Source organism: Ovis aries, chromosome 11 (genome assembly GCF_016772045.2).
Source record: "Ovis aries strain OAR_USU_Benz2616 breed Rambouillet chromosome 11, ARS-UI_Ramb_v3.0, whole genome shotgun sequence".
In the NCBI taxonomy this organism is placed as follows: domain Eukaryota; kingdom Metazoa; phylum Chordata; class Mammalia; order Artiodactyla; family Bovidae; genus Ovis; species Ovis aries.
Genome location: NC_056064.1, coordinates 46,247,485 through 46,272,810, shown reverse-complemented (window position 1 = coordinate 46,272,810; position 25,326 = coordinate 46,247,485). Strand labels below are relative to the sequence as shown.

The following is a 25,326-nucleotide window of genomic DNA, read 5'->3' as shown; positions in this document are numbered from 1 at the left end:
CTTTGTACCTTTTACAACTCCCTTCTACAGAAGCCAGCCCAAGTTTTGCATATATTCAGCTCAATAAACACAGAATACCCTAAATTATCATGAAGGTGGTGCTCAATTAAGGAAAAGGAAATTGCTTAGTATAGGACTGAGTTCTCATAACACATATACCAATTGTCTTCAGGAAACTAGAAAACTAGAATTTTAGGAACTTGAAATCATAAACCAACAATCCCAGTTCCCCTTTGGAAAAAAAAATAATGGAATCTATAATGCCCCAAGTCAGCTAGCCAACTGGCAGACAGTTCTTCAATTCCTCTATCAGAGAAATTCAGTTCTGTTTTCTCTAAAATTATGTCAAGATTATTTATATCATGTCTCTCTTGGGAAAGAGAAAGGACTATAACGAAGATGTTATCACTATACAACATGAAAACGATGTCTATGTATTATCATTATTATGTCCAAAATCTATCCAATTGGCAACGAAGTTTAATATTAGAATTAGAATTTATTTTATTAGGCTTATGTTGAAAAACAGCTTGCATGTGTACAAGCTAAGTTGCTTCAGTTGTGCCTGAATCTTTGCAACCCTATGGACTGTAGCCCATCAGTCTCCTCTGTTCATGGGATTCTCCAGGCAAGAATACTGAAGTGGGTTGCCATGCCCTCCTCAAGGGAATCTTCCTGACCCAGGGATCAAACCCACGTCCCCTGCTGTTTATTGTACTGCAGGTGGATTCTTTACCTCAGAGTCACCAGGGAAGACCAGAAAACAGCTTATTCAACACAAAATTCTAAAAGGAGGCTGAGTCCAAATCTCAGCTCAAATGCCTCCACCTCCAACAGGCATTTCCTAATTGATATAATGCAGCCCTGCCACTCTTAATCCTATTCAGTTCAGTTCAGTCACTCAGTCGTGTCCGACTCTTTGTGACCCCATGAATCACAGCACACCAGGCCTCCCTGTCCATCACCAACTCCCGGAGTTCACTCAAACTCATGTCCATCGAGTTGGTGATGCCATCCAGCCATCTCATCCTCTGTCGTCCCCTTCTCCTCCTGCCCCCAATCCCTCCCATCATCAGAGTCTTCCAATGAGTCAACTCTTCGCATGAGGTGACCAAAGTATTGGAGTTTCAGCTTCAGCATCAGTCCTTCCAATGAACACCCAGGACTGGTCTCCTTTAGGATGGACTGGTTGGATCCCCTTGCAGTCCAAGGGACTCTCAAGAGCCTTCTCCAACACCACAGTTCAAAAGAATCCTACTATCTTCTTTTTTATAGAAAAAGAAGCACTTACTGCTTTCTGAAATTATCTCATTTTTTGATTACTTTTTCCCCCACCTACTAAGAAAATGAAATCTCCATGAAAGCAAGAACATTGTCTGATTCACCTTCTTTGTTAAAAAGAACACAGTCTGTATCTTCCTTCTGCATCTAAAGAACTCAACAAATGTTAACTAACTAAATGAATTATAGCACTTAAGGCAAGCAATCTAATATAAACCTTTAGATCAATAAATAAACTTTATTTTTGTTGTCCATGATTTCCCTGGTGGCTCAGACGGTAAAGCGTCTGCCTACAATGTGGGAGATCCGGGTTTGATCCCTGGGTTAGGAAGATCCTCTGGAGAAGGAAATGGCAACTCACTCCAGTACTCTTGCCTGGAAAATCCCATGGATGGAGAAGCCTGATAAGCTACAGTCCGTGGGGTCGCAAAGAGTCGGACATGACTGAGCAACTTCACTTGTGTTGTCCAGACTATCTAGAAAGAAAGTCTCCATTGCTGATAATCCTGAGTTCTCTACCTCACTCTTTGCTGCTTAGATCCAGAGCTTGATTTTCTCCTCACTTATCAAAATTGGAATTCTATAGTGAAATACAGGGAAGCCTGGAGTGCTACAATCCATGGGGTCGTAAAGAGTCAGACACCATTCAGTGACTGAACAACAAAGCAAGATATAAAATAGTTTATCATGGTATATTAACTGATAAATCTAAGTAATAATAAAAATAATTAATATATAGAGGGTGGCAATCTAATTACTAGGAAACCGTATAAGAATCAAAGCAAAAGGATCTGTTTTGCTGCCTTTTCATCTTACCTTTAAGAGCCTCCATGGTATCTGTTCGTCTTGTCTGATTTATTTTTCTCTCAGCTACAATAAAAGATAAATATTTAATAATTTATGAACACTGTGGAAGGTTCCAACATTGAATAAATAAATTTTGAAGGTTAAAATTTGTTTTAGAATTTTGCACAATAGACTTTCCAAATGAAATAAAAGTGGAAAAATTAGGACACTTTTCATTTATTTATTGTTTTAAGACAACCATTCTTTATTCATTTATTCATTCAACAACTCAACATTGAAGACACTCTGCCAAGCAGCAGGGCTACAGAGATAAACAGGATATTTTTCATTTACATTAGTAATATGATGGCTTACTAACTTCAAGTCCACTCATTCTTTCTATCCTCCCTCTAAAATATAAATCCTTTTTGAAGTCAATCCCTCTAAAACATAAACCCAAGCAGTCACCAGGTTGCTTTCTGTTATTAGATTTACTTTTCCAGAATTTCATAAAATAGCATCATACTTTAGGTATTATTTTGTGAGTGTCTTCCTTCATTTAGATAATGTTTTGGAGGCTCATCCAGCATGTTTTGTTCATTTGTTGAGCAGCATTTCATTGTTATGAACATACCCCACTTTGTTTATCCCTACATGGGTTGATGGACTGAATAAAGTTGCTATGAATATTCATGTACAAACATTTAATACATATGTATTAATTTCTCCTGGAAAAATAACTAGGAGTGAAGTTGCTGGGTCTTATGGTAAATTTATGTTCAACTTTATGAGAAACTGACATACAGATCTCCACTGTGGTTTGTATACCCTCTAGAAATTGTATGCTCCAAATCTTGCCAATGCTTGGTACTGTCCATCTTTTAATTTTTTTCCTATTCTAATGGATCTTTAGTGTGGTGCCTAATAATGACTTAAATTGCATTTCTCTGATGATTAATAATCCTCAGCATTCCTTCCTGTGGTCATTAGCCATGTAAATATTTTCTTGTGTGAAATATCTGTTCAAATTGAACAGATAAACCAACTTTTATTGATTTGCCTTTTTATTACTGAGTTGTAAGAGTTCTTGATATTCTTGATATTAGTCCTTTGTCATCCATGTTTTACAAATATTTTCTTTCAGTCTATATCTTGCCTTTTCACTTTTTAAAAAAATTTTTATTTTTACTTTATTTTACTTTACAATACTGTATTGGTTTTGCCATACATTGACATGAATCCACCATGGGTGTACATGCGATCCCAAACATGAACCCCCCTCCCACCTCCCTCCCCATAACATCTCTCTGGGTCATCCCGGTGCACCAGCCCCAAGCATGCTGTATCCTGCATCAGACATAGACTGGTGATTTGATTCTTACATGATAGTATACATGTTTCAATGTCATTCTCCCAAATCATCCCACCCTCTCCCTCTCCCTCTGAATCCAAAAGTTCACTATACACATCTGTGTCTTTTTTGCTGTCTTGCATACAGGGTCATCATTGCCATCTTTCTAAATTCCATAGATATGTGTTAGTATACTGTATTGGTGTTTTTCTTTCTGGCTTACTTCACTCTCTATAATTGGCTCCAGTTTCATCCATCTCATCAGAACTGATTCAAATGTATTCTTTTTAATGGCTGAGTAATACTCCATTGTGTATATGTACCACTGCTTTCTTATCCATTCATCTGCTGATGGACATCTAGCTTGCTTCCATGTCCTGGCTATTATAAACAGTGCTGCGATGAACATTGGGTTACATGTGTCTCTTTCAATTCTGGTTTCCTCGGTGTGTATGCCCAGCAGTGGGACTGCTGGGTCATAAGGCAGCTCTATTTGCAATTTTTTAAGGAATCTCCACACTGTTCTCCATAGTAGCTGTACTAGTTTGCATTCCCACCAACAGTGTAGGAGGGTTCCCTTTTTTTCACACCCTCTCCAGCATTTATTGCTTGCAGATTTTTGGATCGCAGCCATTCTGACTGGTGTGAAGTGGTACCTCATTGTGGTTTTGATTTGCATTTCTCTAATAATGAGTGATGTTGAGCATCTTTTCATGTGTTTGTTAGCCATCCGTATGTCTTCTTTGGAGAAATGTCTATTTAGTTCTTTGGCCCATTTTTTGATTGGGTTGTTTATTTTTCTGGAATTGAGCTGCAGAAGTTGCTTGTATATTTTTGAGATTAGTTGTTTGTCAGTTGTTTCAGTTGCTATTATTTTCTCCCATTCAGAAGGCTGTCTTTTCACCTTGCTTATATTTTCCTTTGTTGTGCAGAAGCTTTTAATTTTAATTAGATCCCATTTGTTTATTTTTGCTTTTATTTCCAGAATTCTGGGAGGTGGGTCATAGAGGATCCTGCTGTGATTTATGTAGGAGAGTGTTTTGCCTATGTTCTCCTCTAGGAGTTTTATAGTTTCTGGTCTTACATTTAGATCTTTAATTCATTTTGAGTTTATTTTTGTGTGCGGTGTTAGAAAGTGATCTAGTTTCATTCTTTTACAAGTGGCTGACCAGTTTTCCCAGCACCACTTGTTAAAGAGATTGTCTTTACTCCATTGTATATTCTTGCCTCCTTCGTCAAAGATAAGGTGTCCATATGTGTGTGGATTTATCTCTGGGCTTTCTATTTTGTTCCATTGATCTATATGTCTGTCTTTGTGCCAGTACCATACTGTCTTGATGACTGTGGCTTTGTAGTAGAGCCTGAAGTCAGGCAGGTTGATTCCTCCAGTTCCATTCTTCTTTCTCAAGATTGCTTTGGCTATTCGAGGTTTTTTGTATTTCCATACAAATCTTGAAATTATTTGTTCTAGTTCTGTGAAAAATATCACTGGTAGCTTGATAGGGATTGCATTGAATTTGTAAATTGCTTTGGGTAGTATACTCATTTTCACTATATTGATTCTTCTGATCCATGAACATGGTATATTTCTCCATCTATTAGTGTCCTCTTTGATTTCTTTCATCAGTGTTTTATAGTTTTCTATATATAGGTCTTTAGTTTCTTTAGGTAGATATATTCCTAAGTATTTTATTCTTTTCGTTGCAATGGTGAATGGAATTGTTAATTTCTTTTTCTACTTTCTCATTATTCGTGTATAGGAATGCAAGGGATTTCTGTGTGTTGATTTTATATCCTGCAACTTTACTATATTCATTGATTAGCTCTAGTAATTTTCTGGCCAAGTCTTTAGGGTTTTCTATGTAGAGGATCATGTCATCTGCAAACAGTGAGAGTTTTACTTCTTCTTTTCCAATTTGGATTCCTTATATTTCTTTTTCTGCTCTGATTGCTGTGGCCAAAACTTGATAAATTTAAAAAAATCAAAATCATTCCAAGCATCTTTTCTGACCATAATGCATTAAGATTAGATCTCAATTACAGGAGAAAAACTATTAAAAATTCCAACATATGGAGGATGAACAACACACTTCTGAATAACCAACAAATCACAGAAGAAATCAAAAAAGAAATCAAAATATGCATAGAAACTAATGAAAATGAAAACACAACAACCCCAAACCTGTGGGACACTATAAAAGCAATGCTAAGAGGAAAGTTCATAGCAATACAGGCACACCTCAAGAAACAAGAAAAAAGTCAAATAAATAACCTAACTCTACACCTAAAGCAACTAGAAAAGGAAGAAATGGAGAACCCCAGAGTTAGTAGAAGGAAAGAAATCTTAAAAATTAGGGCAGAAATAAATGCAAAAGAAACAAAAGAGACCATAGAAAAAATCAACAAAGCCAAAAGCTGGTTCTTTGAAAGGATAATTAAAATTGACAAACCATTAGCCAGACTCATCAAGAAGCAAAGAGAGAAAAATCAAATCAATAAAATTAGAAATGAAAATGGAGAGATCACAACAGACAACACAGAAATACAAAGGATCATAAGAGACTACTATCAGCAATTATATGCCAATAAAATGGACAACATGGAAGAAATGGAAAAATTCTTAGAAAAGTACAATTTTCCAAAACTGAACCAGGAAGAAACAGAAAATCTTAACAGACCCATCACAAGCATGGAAATTGAAACTGTAATCAGAAATCTTCCAGCAAACAAAAGCCCAGGTCCAGGCGGCTTCACAGCTGAATTCTACCAAAAATTTCGAAAAGAGCTAACACCTATCCTACTCAAACTCTTCCAGAAAATTGCAGAGGAAGGTAAACTTCCAAACTCATTCTATGAGGCCACCATCACCCTAATACCAAAACCTGACAAAGATACTACAAAAAAAGAAAACTACAGGCCAATATCACTGATGAACACAGACGCAAAAATCCTCAACAAAATTCTAGCAATCAGAATCCAACAACACCTTAAAAAGATCATACACCATGACCAAGTGGGCTTTATCCCAGGCATGCAAGGATTCTTCAATATCCGCAAATCAATCAATGTAATCCACCACATTAACAAATTGAAAAATAAAAGCCATATGATTATCTCAATAGATGCACAGAAGGCCTTTGACCAAATTCAACACCCATTTATGATAAAAACTCTCCAGAAAGCAGGAATAGAAGGAACATACCTCAACATAATAAAAGCTATATACGACAAACACATAGCAAACATTATCCTCAATGGTGAAAAATTGAAAGCATTTCCCCTAAAGTCAGGAACAAGACAAGGGTGCCCACTTTCACCACCTTTTCACTTTTTTAACTGTGTCTTTCACAAAGAGAAGTTTCTAATTTTGATGATATCCATTAATTTTTAATTTCATGCTTATAACTCTTTGTCATCTAAGAAATTCTGTCTCTCCTAAGGTCACAAAATTATTCTCCTATATTTTCTACAAGAAGTTCTCCTTGGGGCCAGAAATATAAACATTGACTTTGACTAATAAATGCAAACTTTCCTTCTTCATTGAATTTTGGGTTTAGTTTCTATTGACTAAATTCTATGGAGACAATATACATTTTTTTTTCAAAAAGTGGCAACTTCAAAACACATCACCCATAATAATTCAGCTGTTAAATCTTATACAAAGAATGCAATGGCTGCTATTATTACAATTCAGATAACCAAAGAACTGCATATTCTATATTGTAAACAGCTCATTAATAAGAATTAAGATTTTTTATTCTAGTCAGAATTTTGCACTCATCTGTAAGAACCTTAATTTCATCCAGAAGTGTATTTAGATCTATCTTCTCACTAGCTGTAAAAAAGAAACACCTTTCACAATAAAGTACATATCAACTCTGATATTATACTCCAAAAATAAAAAAGAAAGGTTTGACTCAGAATCAGGACATTGCAGTGATGGAATAAGAGTCATATCACACCCATGGGCCCTTTAGCCTAACCCCACTTTCCAGGCCCTGTCTGCTCAGATGGTAAAAAATCTGCCTGCAGGTTCAATCCCTGGGTTGACCTAGAAAATGGAATGGCAACCCACTCCAGTATTCTTGCCTGGTGAATTCCATGGACAGAGGAGCCTGGCAGTCTACAGTCCATGGGGTCACAAAGAGTTGGACACGACTGTGTGGCTTCAATTCACTTCACATTTGCAGCCCAGGAACCACTGAAATTCCAATTGCCTAACCTTTTTCTCCCCTCCTCCATTTCTTGCTATTTTACTTTCAGACCTCTCTTTTCCTCTACTTCTACTCATCTATGTTCTTATTTACCTTTGTCTGTTTTCTTTTCCTAAGCTAAGTCACAAGCATGTCACTGACAACTGAATCATTCTCAGATATTCCTTATGCCTGCTGGTGACAAGTAAGACTTACAAGAGAAGACAACGTTTAAGAACAATTAAGATTTAAACTCCAATATGGCAAAATAAAGGTAGCTAATGAATCCTCATACAAATATTTAACTTTCTCTGAAAATATCAGTAAAGACAGAAATGCTTACTATCAACTGGTAAATGTTCTGATAGATTCTGAAATTCCTTATTTGTGAGCTCCACTTCCATCTTCTCCATAACATTGCTTAACTTTTGAGTATTAACTTTCCCTTCTTAAGAAAGATGAGATAAATTAAACATACACAACACACACACACATATGTACACAAACTCTCACATACATCTGTAAGCATGCATATACACATTACATATATATGTATGTTTGTGCATTATATATTATATTATATAAGTATATATAAATATTGGATTATTTTACATAATGATGAAGGTGAAAGAGGAGAGTGAAAAAACTGACTTAAAACTCAACTTTCAAAAACTAAGATCATGACATCCAGTACCATCACTTCATGGCAAATAGCTGGGGAACAAAAGGAAACAGTGACAGACTTTACTGGGCTCCAAAATCACTGTGGACGGTGACTGCAGCCATGAAATTAAGTCACTTGCTCCTTGGAAGAAAAGATATGATGATACTAGACAGCATATTAAAAAGCAGAGAAGAGACATCACTTTGCCAACAAAGGTCCATATAGTCAAAGCTATGGTTTTTCCATAGTCATGTATGGATGTGAAAGTTGGACGATAAAGAAGGTTGAGTGCTGAAGATGCTTTCAAACTGTGGTGCTGGAGAAGACTCTTGAGAGTCCTTTGGACAGCAAGGAGACCAAACCAGTCAATCCTAAAGGAAATCGACCTTGAATATTCACTGAACAGACTGATGCTGAATCTGAAGCTCCAATGCTTTGACCACCTAATGCGAAGAGTCAACTCACTGGAAAAGACCCTGATGCTGGGAAAGATTGAGAGCAGGAGGAGAAGAGGGCAACAGAGGATGAGATGGTTGGATGGCATCAGTGACTCAACAGACATGAGTTTGAGCAAACTCCAGGACATAGTGAAGGACAGGGAAGCCTGGATTGCTGTAGTCCATGAGGTCACAAAGAGTCAGACACAACTGAGCGACTGAACAACAATAAATTTAATACATATTATACATAAATATATATTTCATATATAAATATATATTTCATACATATATCATATCTGGGATAAGGACATTATTTCTGTACTTTGTGCTTCTCAGTCTCAATGTAAAAAACAAATATGTGGTATATAGTTTGTTCCAAAATTAATATAAATAACAAAATCAAAATAAAATCTGATAGCATTAATCTTTATATAACAACCAGTTACACCTGTGATGACAAGCCTAAACCAAATTTTTAAAATGCCAAATTGGTAACTGCCCACTAAATTTCACCAAGAAGATAACAATTATTTTTATATGCTATATTTGCACCATTTCAGTCTATCCTCAAAGTAACATAAGTTAGGTATCCACAATATTTCAGTTTCACAAATGGTGTGACTGAGGCTGAGAGAAGTGTTCAGTTCAGTTCAGTTCAGTCACTCAGTGGTGTCCAACTCTTTGCGACCCCATGAATTGCAGCACACCAGGCCTCCCTGTCCATCACCAACTCCTGGAGTTCTCTCAGACTCACATCCATCGAGTCCGTGATGCCATCCAGCCATCTCATCCTCTGTCGTCCCCTTCTCCTCCTGCCCCCAATCCCTCCCAGCATCAGAGTCTTTTCCAATGAGCCAACTCTTCGCATGAGGTGACCAAAGTACTGGAGTTTCAGCTTTAGCATCATTCCTTCCAAAGAAATCCCAGGGCTAAACTCCTTCAGAACGGACTGGTTGGATCTCCACCTAGAATTGCACAGCTAGTAGCTTGTAGAGCCAGTATTTGAACACAGGTCTGTGTGGTTACATAGTTCAAATTGTTAAATACATCTTATTTCCACAGAGAGACACAATTTTTTATATCATAAATGTAAATCACACAAACTACAATTTTGAAATTAAACCTATGCTTGATAGGAACAATAGTACTATGCTATTATCTTTGAGAATGAGAGAAGTCATTCTCATACATGCCAAAGTTTTTCCATTTGTGCAATAAGGATTTGCATTTCTCTCTAAAAGAGCAGAGAAGATTTGAAATCTTCCCAATAATTCAATTATTTTTGCCACTAGTTACTACCTATACTAGGAGCAGGATTTGTTTCTTTCTACTTCATCCCACTCTTCTAGATTTTTAACTAGTTATTTATTCACTGAAGTAATTTGATTTATTTATTGCAGATTTATAACATCATTGTTTCCATGCAGGTCAAGAACATGACCACTTTAAGAAAGCCAGAGTAAATTACATTATTTAGAAAATACATATATATATATATATATATATATATAAAGAAATATGTAAACTGTTCACTGTTACAATAATACTTTCTGTCCATAAAACTCAGTATTAATAGATGCAAATTATCTATCAATAAAATATGATTAGCATTTTACTATTCATGAAATAATATGAATAAAAGTCAAAGCCAAAAAATTCAATGCAAGTTATTTTTTCCAGTAGTCATGTATGGATGTGAGAGTTGGACTATAAAGAAGGTTCAGTGCCAAAGAATTGATGCTTTTGAACTGTGGTGTTGGAGAAGACTCTTGAGAGTACCTTGGACAGCAAGAAAATCAAACCAGTCAATCCTAAAGGAAATAAGTCCTGAATATTCATTGGAAGGGCTGATGCTGATGCCAAAGCTCCAATACTTTGGCCACCTGTTGCAAAGAACTGACTCATTAGAAAAGACCCTGATGCTGGGAAAGATTAAAGGCAGAAGGAGAAGGGGACGACAGAGGATAAGATGGTTGGATGGCATCACTGACTTGATGGGCATGTGTTTGAGCAAGCTTCAGGAGTTGGTAATGGACAGGGAGGCCTGGCATGCTGCAGTCCATGGGATTGCAAAGAGTCAGACACTACTGAGCGACTGAACTGAACTGTGGTTTAGGTGGTTTAGTCGCTAAGTTGTGTCCGACTCTTGCAACACCGTGGACAGAGGAGGCTGGCAGGCTACAGTCCATGGGATTCTCCAGGCAAGAATACTAGAGTGGGTTGCCAGTACTGATACCAAAAGATGGTTATCTTTGTCTTTGATTGTAAACGAAGGGTGATTTTTATTTTTTTGTCCCTCTCTATGCTTCCCTCATATTCTCCAAGATTTTTTGTTGTGAATATGCATAAACAAAACCTTAATACACTTCATTAAAATATTATTGCAAAGGTTCAAGATTTGAGTTTTACATCTTCTTATTACTCACTCGCCTTTAAGAGTATTCACAGTATCCATCAATTTGAGCTGATTTATTTTTTCATCAGCTGTAAGATAGATACAAAGTTTTAAACAGAAGTAATAATTGATATGGGAAGTCATAAAAAGGCATAATATTTGAAGTTATAAAAATCAGTATGAAAAGCAAATCTTTCGAAAATTATTTGCTTTCTCAAATGGAATACCCAGGGGATCTTCCCCATCCAGGAATCAAATGCTGTCTCCTTCATTGCAGGCAAATTCTATAATGACTGAGCTATGAGAGAAGCCAAATGGAATACAATATAGCTATTTTTATGGTACCTAAAAGTGACCAATATGTGAAAAAATACATTTTAGAATTTAAGATAGCTTTTGAGTTATTTTCTATAGTCTTTAGCCCAGTAACTTTTGGGAGTAGAGAACAAAACATGATACTACTCTCAAATAAGAATAACTGCAGTGGCTCCCCCTGCAGTATTACCTGTAGGATAAAGTGCAGGCCCTCTGTAACACAACCTTGCCTCCTTTACATCAGCTCTTTTTTTCCTAAACTACCACAACAGATTCAGTTGTCTGAAAGCAACCATTATTCCCTTCCTCCTTCCATCTTTTCATCCTTTCCCAAATATTATCTGTGTGTGTGCTCAGTCATTGATTCACATTTACCTCTTTTACAACACTATGGACTATAGCCAGCCAGGCTTCTCCATCCATTGGATTTTCTTAGCAAGAGTACAGGATTGGTTGTCATTTCCTCCTTCATAGCAAATGTTGTCTATTTATTCTCAATAATGTAGACCTTTTAGAACTTTAATTTGCATTTTTTCTTCATACTTGTCTCCTGTCCCCAAAGAAACTATAGATTCCTTACTGGCATGAACAGACCTAATTCATCTTTATCTGGCACATACAAGGTCCTTACTAAATGTTTGTTGTATAAATAAATGAGCAAATTAAAAATAAATCACAAGGGATTATACCTATTTCTTCCTCATTAAAGACTACAATTCTTAGCTATTATGAGCCACCATTTTATTGGAGCAGCAACTCACTGACTTCTTTTACATACATGCATGCTAAGTTGCTTCAGTCATGTCCAACTCTGTGCGACCCTATGGACTGTAGCCTGCCAGGCTCCTCTGTCCATGGGAATCTCTAGGCAAGAATACTGGAGTGGGTTGCCATGCCCTCCTGCAGGGGATCTTCCCAACCCAGGAATCAAACCCACGTTTCTTACATCTCCTGCATTGGCAGGCAGGTTCTTTACCACTAGAGCCACCTGGCAAGCTCTTTACATACATACATACATACACACACACACACACACACAATATATATGTATATATATATATATATATAGAGAGAGAGAGAGAGAGAGAGAGAGAGAGACACTATTTCAATATAAATGAGGGAGAAAAACCCTAATATTTATTTTTAAATTATTTATATTATTTCCTTAATTCTTGGAATAATACTGTGAAGAAGGTACAGTCCCTGATACATAGCAGTATGAATGAAATCTACCATTATTACTATGACTATTTTACCTAAATAAAATTAGAATTGCATGACACTTTTGCTATAAGTTATTCTTACTAGCTTATGGGCAGAATGTAAACTAGTTTTCTTTTCTTATCCTTCATTTCCATGCTTCCATCTCCCCTAATTTTCTACTTTTCCCTTCTTATGGTCTGACCTTTCACTGACCTTGAAGATGAGATTACCTAGCTTAGTACCTCATGAGACTACCTAGCTTAGCTGGTGACATTTAGGGCCCCAATATTAATACTTTCTGCATAACAATCTTAATATTCACTTAAAGCCTGAATGTTCATTTCAAAAATCACAATAATAATAAGTACACATACACATTCACACCTTTGGTACTAGATATTTCTGTGTACTTATATAGTGCTTTAAAGGGAAATATGAATATTTCTTATAAATAAGCCTAAAGCATTTTTTGCAAGATACCAAAATAATTGAAATGCTCACCCCTAGCTGGGAGATGATTTACCATCTCTTTATGTTCTTTATAAGTAAGTTCAATTCCCATATCATCCATGAAATTATCCTGGTTATTGATCCCGATTTTTCCTTCGAAGACATGGAAAGTGAATAATATGAAATTGAGATTTTCTAATAATTTTGAATATGAAATACCACACTTTACAGTGAGAGCTGTTCAGTAGAAAATAGAGAGTTAAAATAGAAGTGCCTCAGTAGCTCCTGATACATGAGCTAAAGACAAAGTAACTGTTGGGTATTATTAGAGTTACATGGACAATTGGGCCATATAAATATAACTTGAAGGCAGTGGTTAGATTTGAGACTTAATTCTTAAATTAATTACTATAATTGATTATATTCACTAAATAATAATAAAAGTTCCAAATTTTTTAAAACAAATTGTTTTACCCAAAATGCAAGACATTTTTTCCCATGAAAAATATTCTCAAAAATATCCTAAAGTCTGGCAATGAAGACAAGTTTTTCTCCTCTTCTTTCAAAGACCCAATTAAACAGATTAAAATGATGGGAGAAGAGAATAAACAACAAAAAAGAATGTGTGGAAAAAATAGGTAGAAAAAAGTAGAATAATATGAAAGGGAACAAAGTATGTTAATTCATCTATTTATTCATTAAACATTTGTTTAAGTCCTTTTATGTGATGGACACTAGCCTACATGCTAGTGACCATGGCAGTGAGCAAAACAGATAAAGTTCCTATCAACAGTTCACATGCTACTTCGGGGAGATATATAGTAAAAAAGCAAACATTTAAATGTGATAAATAAAACAAGCAGAGGAAATCACAGTTTAGAATTTACAAAGGAGGAGGCTCTAAGTAGATAAAGGAAAAAGTATGAAAGAAACTTATTCGCCCAGAAAAACTCCCCGAAAAGCTCATTGCTCAATTTTAGCAGATACTGAGGGAGGAAGAATCAGAAAATAAAGGGATTAACCAAAAGCCTATCTATGGACCGTTCATTTGTCTCAGTACGCCACTCCTTTCTCATTTTCCAAAATCCCTGAGTCACAGAGGAACAGGCAGTTCAGCACCTGCTTCCTGGCCAAAATATTGGAGAACTCTCCAGTAACAGAGAGAAAACCACAGCTGTCAAGGTGAATTTTGGTGGCTGAAACTAAAGCTTAATTTATTCAGCCATTTAAGAAGCCACTCCACCAGCTCTCCCTAAAGCAAGGCTTGCCAAGCAGTATATTTCATTCACATACACAGGGTTCTTCGTCATTCATCTGAGAAACCAATTTCCATATTGGAAACACAAAAAAGCAAAATGGCTGTCTGAGGAGGCCTTACAAATAGCTGTGAAAAGAAGGGAGGTGAAAAGCAAAGGAGAAAAGGAAAGATATACATACTTGAATGCAGAGTTCCAAACAACAGAAAGGAGAGATAAAAAAGCCTTCCTCAGCGATCAATGCAAAGAAATAGAGGAAAACAACAGAATGGGAAAGACTAGAGATCTCTTCAAGAAAATTAGAGATACCAAGGGAACATTGCATGCAAAGATGGGCTCAATAAAGGACAGAAATGATATGGATCTAACAGAAGCAGAAGATATTAACAAGAGGTGGCAAGAATACACAGAAGAAATTTACAAAAAAGAGCTTGCTGACCCAGATAATCACGATGGTGTGATCATTCACCTAGAACCAGACATCCTGGAATGTGAAGTCAAGTGGGCCTTAGGAAGCATCACTATGAACAAAACTAGTGGAGGTGATGGAATTCCAGTTGAGCTCTCTCAAATCCTGAAAGATGATGCTGTGAAAGTGCTGCACTCAGTATGCCAGCAAATTTGGAAAACTCAGCAGTGGCCACAGGACTGGAAAGGTCAGTTTTCATTCTAATCCCAAAGAAAGGCAATGCCAAAGAATGCTCAAACTACTGCACAATTGCACTCATCTCACATGCTAGTAAAGTAATGCTTAAAATTCTCCAAGCCAGGCTTCAGCAATACATGAACCGTGAGCTTCCAGATGTTCAAGCTGGTTTTAGACAAGGCAGAGGAACCAGAGATCAAACTGCCAACATCCACTGGATCATCAAAAAAGCAAGAGAGTTCCAGAAAAACATCTATTTCTGCTTTATTGACTATGCCAAAGCCTTTGACTGTGTGGATCACAATAAACTGTGGAAAATTCTGAAAGAGATGGGAATACCAGACCACCTGACCTGCCTCTTGAGAAACCTGTATGCAGGTCAGGAAGCAACAGTTAGAACTGGACATGGAACAACAGACTGGTTCCAAATAGGAGAAGGAGTACATCAAGGCTGTATATTGTCACCCTGCTTATGTAACTTATATGCAGAGTACATCATGAGAAATGCTGGGCTAGAAGAATCACAAGCTGGAATCAAGATTGCCAGGAGAAATATCAATAACCGCAGATATGCAGATGACACCACCCTTATGGCAGAAAGTGAAGAAGAACTAAAGAGCCTCTTGATGAAAGTGAAAGAGGAGAGTGAAAAAGTTGGCTTAAAGCTCAACTTTCAGAAAACTAAGATCATGGCATCTGGTCCCATCACTTCATGGCAAATAGATGGGGAAACAGTGTCAGACTTTATTTTGGGGGTCTCCAAAATCACTGCAGATGGTGATTGCAGCCATGAAATTAGAAGATGCTTACTCCTTGGAAGGAAAGTTATGACCAACCTAGACAGCATATTCAAAAGCAGAGACATTACTTTGTCACCAAAGGTCCATCTAGTCAAGGCTATGGTTTTTCCAGTAGTCATGTATGGATGCGAGAGTTGGACTATAAAGAAAGCTGAGTGCCAAAGAATTGATGCTTTTGAACTGTGGTGTTGGAGAAGACTCTGAAGAGTCCCTTGGACTGCAAGGAGGCCCAACCAGTCCATCTAAAGGAGATCAGTCCTGAGTATTCATTGGAAGGACTGATGTTGAAGCTGAAATTCCAATACTTTGGCCACCTGATGCTAAGTGCTAACTCATTTGAATAGACCCTGATGCTGGGAACAATTGAGGGCAGGAGGAGAAGGGGACGACAGAGGATGAGATGGTTGGATGGCATCACCGACTCAATGGACTTAGGTTTGGGTGGACTCCTTGAGTTGGTGATGGAGAGGGAGGCCTGGAGTGCTGCGGTTCATGGGGTCACAAAGAGTCGGACACGACTGAGCAACTGAACTGAAATGAAATGTATTTCCATATACAGAAATAAAACAAATTTATACTGGCTATCAAGCCTGATTAGTTCAGTCTCTCAATTCTTAACTGTAGAAACAGATTACACATAAAAGGAAAGATAAATAAACTAGTAAAGACTTCTATCATATTCAGAGAGATTCTAGAAGTTAATGTCCTCATAATGCATGAGTATGAAACATACTGTTCAGTCACTAAGTTGTGACCAACTCTGCAACCCCATGATGGCAGCATGCCAGGCTCTGCTTTTATTCACATTTTGTAATGATACAAAAATAGTAGACAGGGACTTTCCTGGTGCCTCAGTGGTAAAGAATCCACCTGCCAATGCAGGAGACATGGGTTAGATCCCTGGGTTAGGAAGATCTCATACACCTTGGAGCAACTAAGCCCATGCATCACAACTACTGAGCCTGTGCTCTAGAGCCTGGGAGCTGCAACTACTGAGCCCACGTGCTATGACTACTGAAGCCTGTGTGCCTTAGAGCCCATGCTCCACAACAAAAGAAACCACTGCAATAAGAAGCCCACACACCACACCAGAGGGCAGCCCCCACTCTCCACACAGCAACAAAGACCCAACACAGGCATAAATAAATAAATAAATAGAAAAGTTCACACAAGAGAATTCTGCTTCTAAAAAAAAAGTAGACAAATTGCTAATGGTTGGGCTTTTCCACAATTTCAACATAATGGACTACATTTGGGTTCTATTTGCAAGCTAAAGGATTTCTTTGAAAAACAAGAATGCAGCATACATAAAATGTTTTTCTATTTAAGTTTGAAAATTCTCCTCTTTTTACTCTCAAAATAAAACTTGTATTTTTTAAATACAATTTACAAACATTTAACAATCAGGCATTTTAATTCACCATGTTAACAGAATAAAGGACAAAAACAAAACTGTCATCTTAGAAGACAGAAAATGAATTTCACAAAATTATCAATCATTTGTGATTAAAAAAAAAACTGTCAGTAAACTGGAAAGAGTAAGGGAATTTCTTCAAACAGAGCCTTAAAAAAAAAAAAAACACCTACAGCTAACATATTTAATGGTGAAAGTCTGAATGTTTTACTCCTAAGATCAGAATAAAGTAAGATGCCCACTCTCAACACTTCTGTTCAACATTATATTGAAGGAGTTTGACAGTAAAATAAAGAAGAACAAGAAAAATAAATAAAAGGCATGGGGAGAAAAAAGTAAAACTGTATCTACTTGCAGATTACGTAACTGTTTACACAGAAAATCTTCAAGAATCTACCAAATCACCAGGACTAACAAGAGAATTTAGACACAGGGCACAAGAGTTATGTATTAATGCATAAGTAGATTCTATTTTATCATATCAGCAACAAACAATTGTTCCATTTTATTCTTCAAAGCAGCATTTCCAAACTGTCTTTTGAAGAACACAGGAAAAAATAGTATGTGTGATACAAATGATTCTGTACCAACTTGAGGTAACCCTTGACAAATGAGTATGTTAGTGAAGACAGTAAGATTGAGAATGGTGATGGGGCTTCGTGTGTGCATGCATGCTGTCATTCAGTTGCTCAGTTTTGTCTGACCCTTTGCGACCCCGTGGACTGTAACCCACCAGGCTCCTCTGTCCATGGGATTTCCCAGGCAAGAATACTGGATTGGGTTGTCTTTTCCTTCTCCAGGAGAGCTTTCTGACCCAGGGATCAAATCTGCATCTTCTGCTTGGCAGGCAGATTCTTTACCACCGTGTCAACTGTGAAATCTTCTAATAGTCCAACAGCAGAGAATTTTGTTAAAGTTTGTTTTGTACTTCAGTGTTTTGCAAGTTTAGCCACTGATCTCTCTTTTATGACATACTAATTAATATCCCATGGGCCAGGATTCACAGCAGCTTTTGATATGCTATTTTACAAATTTATATCCAATCACTTCCTAAAATAATTTGAGGAATTATTAAATGAAAAGTAAATGTATTTAAGATAGAAATAAAAATTTAAAATACATGAGAGGAAGATAGTAAACAACAAAGACAATATAGTTACAATTAATAAAAATTAAATTTAAATCTGAACTTTCTAGTAGTTAAGGTGTAAAAGGGAACTCAGGTTATCATTTATACAAAGAAGCATACTGGTCTTTGGGAGAGAGAAAGTTTCTTCTGATACCAAATTTCAAGAGACATTTTTCACATTTGTCACTAAACAGCATATAAACAATCTCTTCAGAAGATCCAGTGGCACTTCTGATATGTTTTTTTTTTCCTTCCAGTTTTACTGGGATATAATTTGACATACAGCACTGTATAAGCTTAAGGTACACAACATAATGATTTGACTTATATACATCATGAAATGATCATCATAATAAGTTTAATGAACATCCATCATCTCATAAAAATTTAATGAAAAAAATAAAATGTTTTTCCTTGGGATAAGAACTCTTAGGATTTACACTCTTACCATTCATATATAACGTATAGCACTAGTAATTATATTGTAGTACTTATTTATCTTTTAACTGGAAGTTTGTACCTTATGACCCATTGCTAAGTTGCTTCAGTTGTGTGCAACCCTTTGAAACCCAATGGACTATAGCCCACCAGGCTCCTCTGTCCATGGGGTTTCTCCAGGCAAGACTACTGGAGTGGGTTGCCATCTCCTTCTCCAACCTATGACCCCTTTCTTCCAATATCTCCTCTTCTCATCTCTGGTAACCACAAATCTGATCTCTTTTTCTATGAAAAAGAAAAATAGTTGTTTTGGAAGTATAATTGTAATACTATGTTAGTTTCTGGTATGCTGCTGCTAAGTCACTTCAGTCGTGTCCAACTCTATGTGACCCCATAGACAGTAGCCCACCAGGCTCCACCATCCCTGGGATTCTCCAGGCAAGAACACTGGAGTGTGTTGCCATTTCCTTCTCCAATGCATGAAAGTGAAAAGTGAAAGTGAAGTCGCTCAGTCGTGTCCAAGTCTTAGCAACCCCATGGACTGCAGCCCACCAGGCTCCTCCATCCATGGAATGCTCCAGGCAAGGTACTGGAGTGGGTTGCCATTCATATTATAAAATGATCACCATGATAAGTCTAGTTATCACTCATCATCATAAAAAGGTATTACATTATTATTTGAAATATTATTGAGTTTTTTTAATGCCAGTTCTCAAAAACAGATAAGCTATTTTATTAGAAAGTTTCCCCAAAGAAGGCATTTCTGCAAAATATCACTCCATAAATATCAAGACTATACATGTATACCTATCCAAAAGTATGTGGAAATGATCAAAGAAGTATACCCTGAGCTTCTGCAACCATAAGGACTATGTTAAGATGTACAATATGAAATGATGTGAAAGTGGATACAGTTTTGGCTTGAAGTCAGAATTATTCTTCTCACCTAAATATACAAAATATAAAACATTCTTTCCTGTCTAATACCATAGTGACAAAAAAAGGGCAGCTCATCAGAAAACACAGAGACTTAAGATTGCAAATATACTGTGCAAACCAAAAGAAGAAAAGGATTTTTAACATAATAATTGACAAACATAGTACTAAAATTAAACTTTGAGTTCATGTATAAGGAGAGATCAGAAAAAGGGGAAGCCATTCAAAGAGATATCCAAAGCAAACAAAGAATAATAAAAGAAGAGAAATACAAACCTGAACAAAAATTCTCCAAATAGTAACAGTAAGGGTTTCCATCAGTTTCTTAGTAAAGAGTTATAAATTAGTATCAGAAACCCACTATTTATCATATGTTAATATGTCTCACGCTATTACATTTTAGTAAAAGAATAATTTACAAACAGTCTCATTCCAAGGGCTAGTTCAATAATATTTAACTTACATAATTCCTGTTTTCAAAAGGCCCTTAGTCAGATGGCTAATAAACACATGAAAAGACACTCAACATCACTCATTATCAGAGAAATGCAAATCAAAACCACAATGAGATACCATTTCACACCAGTCAGAATGGCTGCGATCCAAAAGTCTACAAGCAATAAATGCTGGAGAGGGTGTAGAGAAAAGGGAACCCACTTACACTGTTGGTGGGAATGCAAACTAGTACAGTCACTGTGGAGAACAGGGTGGAGAGTCCTTAAAAAACTGGAAATAGAACTGCCTTATGACCCAGCAATCCCACTGCTGGGCATACACACCAAAGAAACCAGAATTGAAAGAGACACGTGTACCCCAGTGTTCATCGCAGCACTGTTTATAATAGCCAGGACATGAAAGCAAGCTAGATGTCCATCAGCAGATGAATGGATAAGAAAGCTGTGGTACATATACACAATGGAGTATTACTCAGCCATTAAAAAGAATACATTTGAATCAGTTCTAATGAGCTGGATGAAACTGGAGCCGATTATACAGAGTGAAGTAAGCCAGAAAGAAAAACACCAATACAGTATACTAACGCATATATATGGAATTTAGAAAGATGGTAACAATAACCCTGTATGTGAGACAGCAAAAGACACACAGATGTATAGAACAGTCTTTTGGACTCTGTGGGAGAGGGCGAGGGTGGGATGATTTGGGAGAATGGCATTGAAACATGTATAATATCATATAAGAAACAAATTGCCAGTCCAGGTTCGATGCATGATACAGGATGCTTGGGGCTGGTGCACTGGGATGACCCAGAGGGATGCTACGGGGAGGCAGGAGGGAGGGGAGTTCAGGATGGGGAACACGTGTACACCCGTGGCGGATTCACGTTGATATAGGGCAAAACCAATACAATATTGTAAAGTAATTAGCCTCCAATTAAAATAAATAAATTTCTATTTAAAAAATAAAGGCCCTTAGTGAAAGACAACTGCAGTCAAGACTCTAGTGCTCAGACTACACAGCAGAGGTAACTGTGCTGTGCTCAGACTCTCAGTTGTGTCTGACTCTTTGTGACTGTTTTGGACTATAGCCCACTAGGCTCCTCTGTCCATGAGATTTTTCAGGCAAGAGTACTGAAATGGGTTGCTATCTTCCCAACCCAGGGATGGAACCTGTGTCTCTGGCAACTCCTGCATTGCAGACAGCTTCTTTACCTCTGAGCCATCAGAGAAGTCCTCAGGCAGTAGAGGTAACTAGTTCTTTCTAAAACTCATGGTGTTTTTCAGTTGTGCTACACATCTGACGTGTGTGAACAATGACACTGGAATATTCTGCCAGTTTTAAAGCAGCTGAGGAAAAAGTCTATTTGGGATTTTCCCAAGAGATCCACGATACACACATTATCTACCTCAATTCAAATGAAAATTCTTACTCACTTTCAGGTGGAGATGAAAATCCTGAATTGACCAAATTGCCCATAAACTCTTCTGAATTCACCATCCCATCATCTGAAAGAAACATACATGTCAGGGAACATGGGAAAGATAAATGACCAGAGATAAGAGGTAGGCAACTATAGTACATAGTACAACCGCTATACTGAAAAATAATTTATGGATTTGACCTTGAAATATAGTTAAATACATACCTATATTCAATCATATTGAATATATATTCAATCAGAAAGACAGATTAATACATATCATTCAGGCACACACACACATTCTCATCCTCTGTAGATCCTTCCTTGGTATGATCTGTTGAAAATAACTAGAAACTAACTGGATGGAGGAGCCTGGTGGGCTGCAGTCCATGGGATCGCGAAGTCGGACATGACTGAGCAACTTCACTTTCACTTTTCACTCTCATGCATTGGAGAAGGAAATGGCAACCCACTCCGGTGTTCTTGCCTGGAGAATCCCAGGGACAGAAGAGCCTGGTAGGCTGCCGTCTCTGGGGTCACACAGAGTCGGACACGACTGAAGCAACTTAGCAGCAGCAGCAGCAACTGGGTGGTAGGTATAAAAGCCTTGGATAATCCATGAAGCAGATCAACCCTTTAACAACTCTTGAAAAATTCAAACAGATGCACATCAGCTAAGACAAAAGATCCTAGAAACATATTACATAGTTACCCATGATAGTCACATTCTTCAGTGCACTTTGAATCACATCTTGGCATAATGGAACCCCTTTATTTTTTATCATGGAACCTAGGTCATCAGGATTGGCCATATTTTTCCTAATGGAGGCCAGAGCTTTCATGGGACATTCTAGTTCTATATTTAAAAAAATACAATGTTTGATGTTTTTAAAAACACTCAAATATCACTAGTAGGTACTGACTAATGATTACTACTCCACCAGCTGCTGCTGCTGCTGCTACTACTACTGCTATTGTTATTATCTTCATTACTACTGCCACTTATCAGCACTTACAAATCTCAGCTTGGTAGACATAATGCTCAGTCCTTTATATATGCCATCTCATTTAATCCCAAAAAACCTTTGGAAAATTGGTACTAGTATTCTCCTTACTTAACAGATAAATATACCTAGCATTAGAGAAGGTATTCAGCCTAGAGCATTTGTTTTGAGTTGCTAAGTCGGTTCCACCTTCTTTTGACCCCACAGACAGCAGTATGACAGCCTCGTCTGTCCTCCACTATCTCTTTAAGTTTGCTCAAATTCATGTCCATTAAATTGGTAAAGCTTTCTAACCATCACATCCTTCCTCTGCCTCCCACCTCTCCTCTTGCCTTCAGTCTTTCCCAGCATCAGGGTCTTTTCAAATGAGGTGGCTCTTCATATCAGGTGGCCAAAGTATTGGAGCTTCAGCTTCACCATCAGTCCTTCCAATGAATATTCAGGATTGATTTCCTTAGGATTGACTGGTTTGAGCTCCTTGCACTCCAAAGTACTCTCAGGTGTCTTCTCCAGCACCACAATTCGAAAGCATCACTTCTTCAGCATTCAGCCTTCTTTAAAGTCTAACTTTCACATCCATACATGATTATTGGAAAAACCATAGCTTTGACTATACAGAGCTTTGTCAGCAAAGTGGTCTCTCTGCTTTTTAATATGCTGTCTAGGTTTGTAATTCCTCTATTTCTTTGCATTGATCACTGAGGAAGGCTTTGCCAACATCCATTGGATCATTAAAAAAGCAAGAGAGTTCCAGAAAAACATCTACATCTGCTTTATTGACTATGCCAAAGCCTTGGACTGTGTGGATCATAGCAAACTGTGAAAAATACTTCAAGATATGGGAATACCAAGCCACTTTACCTGCCTTCTGAGAAATCTGTATGCAGGTCAAGAAGTGACAGTTAGAACCAGACATGGAGAAACAGACTGGTTCCAAATAGAGAAAGGAGTACGTCAAGGCTGTATATTGTCACCCTGCTTATGTAACTTATATGCAGAGTACATCATGAGAAATGCTGGGCTGGATGAAGCACAAGCTGGAATCAAGATTTCTTGGAGAAATATCAATATGCACCCTTATGGCAGAAAGCAAAGAAGAACTAAAGAGCCTCTTGATGAAAGTGAAAGAGGAAGTGAAGAAGCTCGCTTAAAACTCAACAGTCAGAAAACTAAAATCATGGCATCTGGTCTCATCACTTCATGGCAAATAGATGGGGAAACAATGGAAACAGTGACAGACTTTATTTTGGGGGCTCCAAAATTACTGCAGATGGTGACTGCAGCCATGAAATTAAAAGACATTTGCTCCTTGGAAGAAAAGCTGTGACCAACCTAGACAGCATACTACAAAGCAGAGACATTACTTTGCTGACAAAGGTCTGTCTAGTCAAGGCTATGGTTTTTCCAGTGGTCATGTATGGACATGAGAATTGAACTATAAAGAAAGCTGAGTGCCAAAGAATTGATGCTTTTGAACTGTGGTGTTGGAAAAGACTCTTGAGAGTCCCTTGGACTGCATGGAGATCCAACCAGTCCATCCTAAAGGAAATCAGTCCTGAATATTCATTGGAAGGACTGATGCTGAAGCTGAAACTCCAATACTTTGGTCACCTGATACGAAGAATTGATTCATTTGAAAAGACCCTGATGCTGGAAAGATTGAAGGCAGGAGGAGAAGGGGATAACAGAGGATGAGATGGTTGGATAGCATCACCAACTCAATAGACATGAGCTTGAGTAAACTCCAGGAGTTGGTGATGGACAGGGAGGCTTGGTGTGCTGCAGTCCATGGAGACACAGAGTTGGACATGACTAAGCAACTGAACTGAACTGAACTGAGGTTGTCATAGCTTTTCTTCCAAGGAGTAAGCATCTTTTAATTTCATGGTTGCAGTCACCACCTGCAGTGATTTTGGAGCCCAAGAAAATAAAATCTGTCACTGTTTCTACTTTTTCCCTTCTATTTGCCATGAAGTGATGGGACTGGATGCCATGATCTTAGTTTTTCAAATGTTGAGTTCTAACCCAACTTTTTCACTCTTTCCTTTCACCCTCATCCAGAGGCTCTTTCGTTCCTCTTCACTTTCTGCCATTAGTGTGGTATCATCTGCATATCTGAGGTTGTTGATAGTTCTCCCGGCAATCTTGATACCAGCTTGTGATTCATCCAGTCCAGCATTTCACATGATGTACTCTGCATATAAGTTAAACAAGCAGAGTGACAATATACGGCCTTGATGTACTCCTTTCCGAATTTGAGCCAGTTCATTGTTCTATGTTCGGTTCTAACTGTTGCTTCTTTACCTGCATACAGGTTTCTCAAGAGACAGGTAAGGTGGTCTGGTATTCCCATCTCTTTAGGAATTTCCTACAGTTCATTGTGATCCACACAGTCAAAGGTTTTAGCATAGTTAATGAAGCAGAACTGGATGTTTTTTTGGAACTCCCTTATTTTCTCCATGATCTAACAGATGTTGGAAATTTGCTCTCTGGTTCCTCTGCCTCTTCAAAACCAAGCTTGTACATTAGTAGTACTCAATTCACATACTGCTAAAGCCTAACTTGAAGGATTTTAAGCATAACTTTGCAAGCATGTGAAATGAGCACAATTGTATGAGTCTGAACATTTTCTGGAATTGGTCTTCTTTGAGATTGGGATGAAAATTGACCTTTTCCAGACCTGTGGCCACTACTGAGTTTTCCAAATTTGCTGACATATTGAGTGAAGCACCTTAACAGCACCATC

The 25,326-nt window shown here is 37.5% G+C and overlaps 1 protein-coding gene across 1 annotated transcript in view; it reads right to left on the bottom strand.

The window, feature by feature from the left end:
* EFCAB13 (EF-hand calcium binding domain 13) overlaps positions 1-25,326 on the bottom strand; it is a 315,250-nt gene that overhangs the window by 165,308 nt on the left and 124,616 nt on the right. The window contains exons 20-21 of the mRNA XM_060395750.1: positions 21,590-21,661; positions 2,098-2,151 (exon numbers count right to left, since the gene is read on the bottom strand). Coding sequence (XP_060251733.1) covers positions 2,098-2,151; positions 21,590-21,661 — 126 coding nt within the window. The remainder of the gene's footprint in view (positions 1-2,097; positions 2,152-21,589; positions 21,662-25,326) is intronic.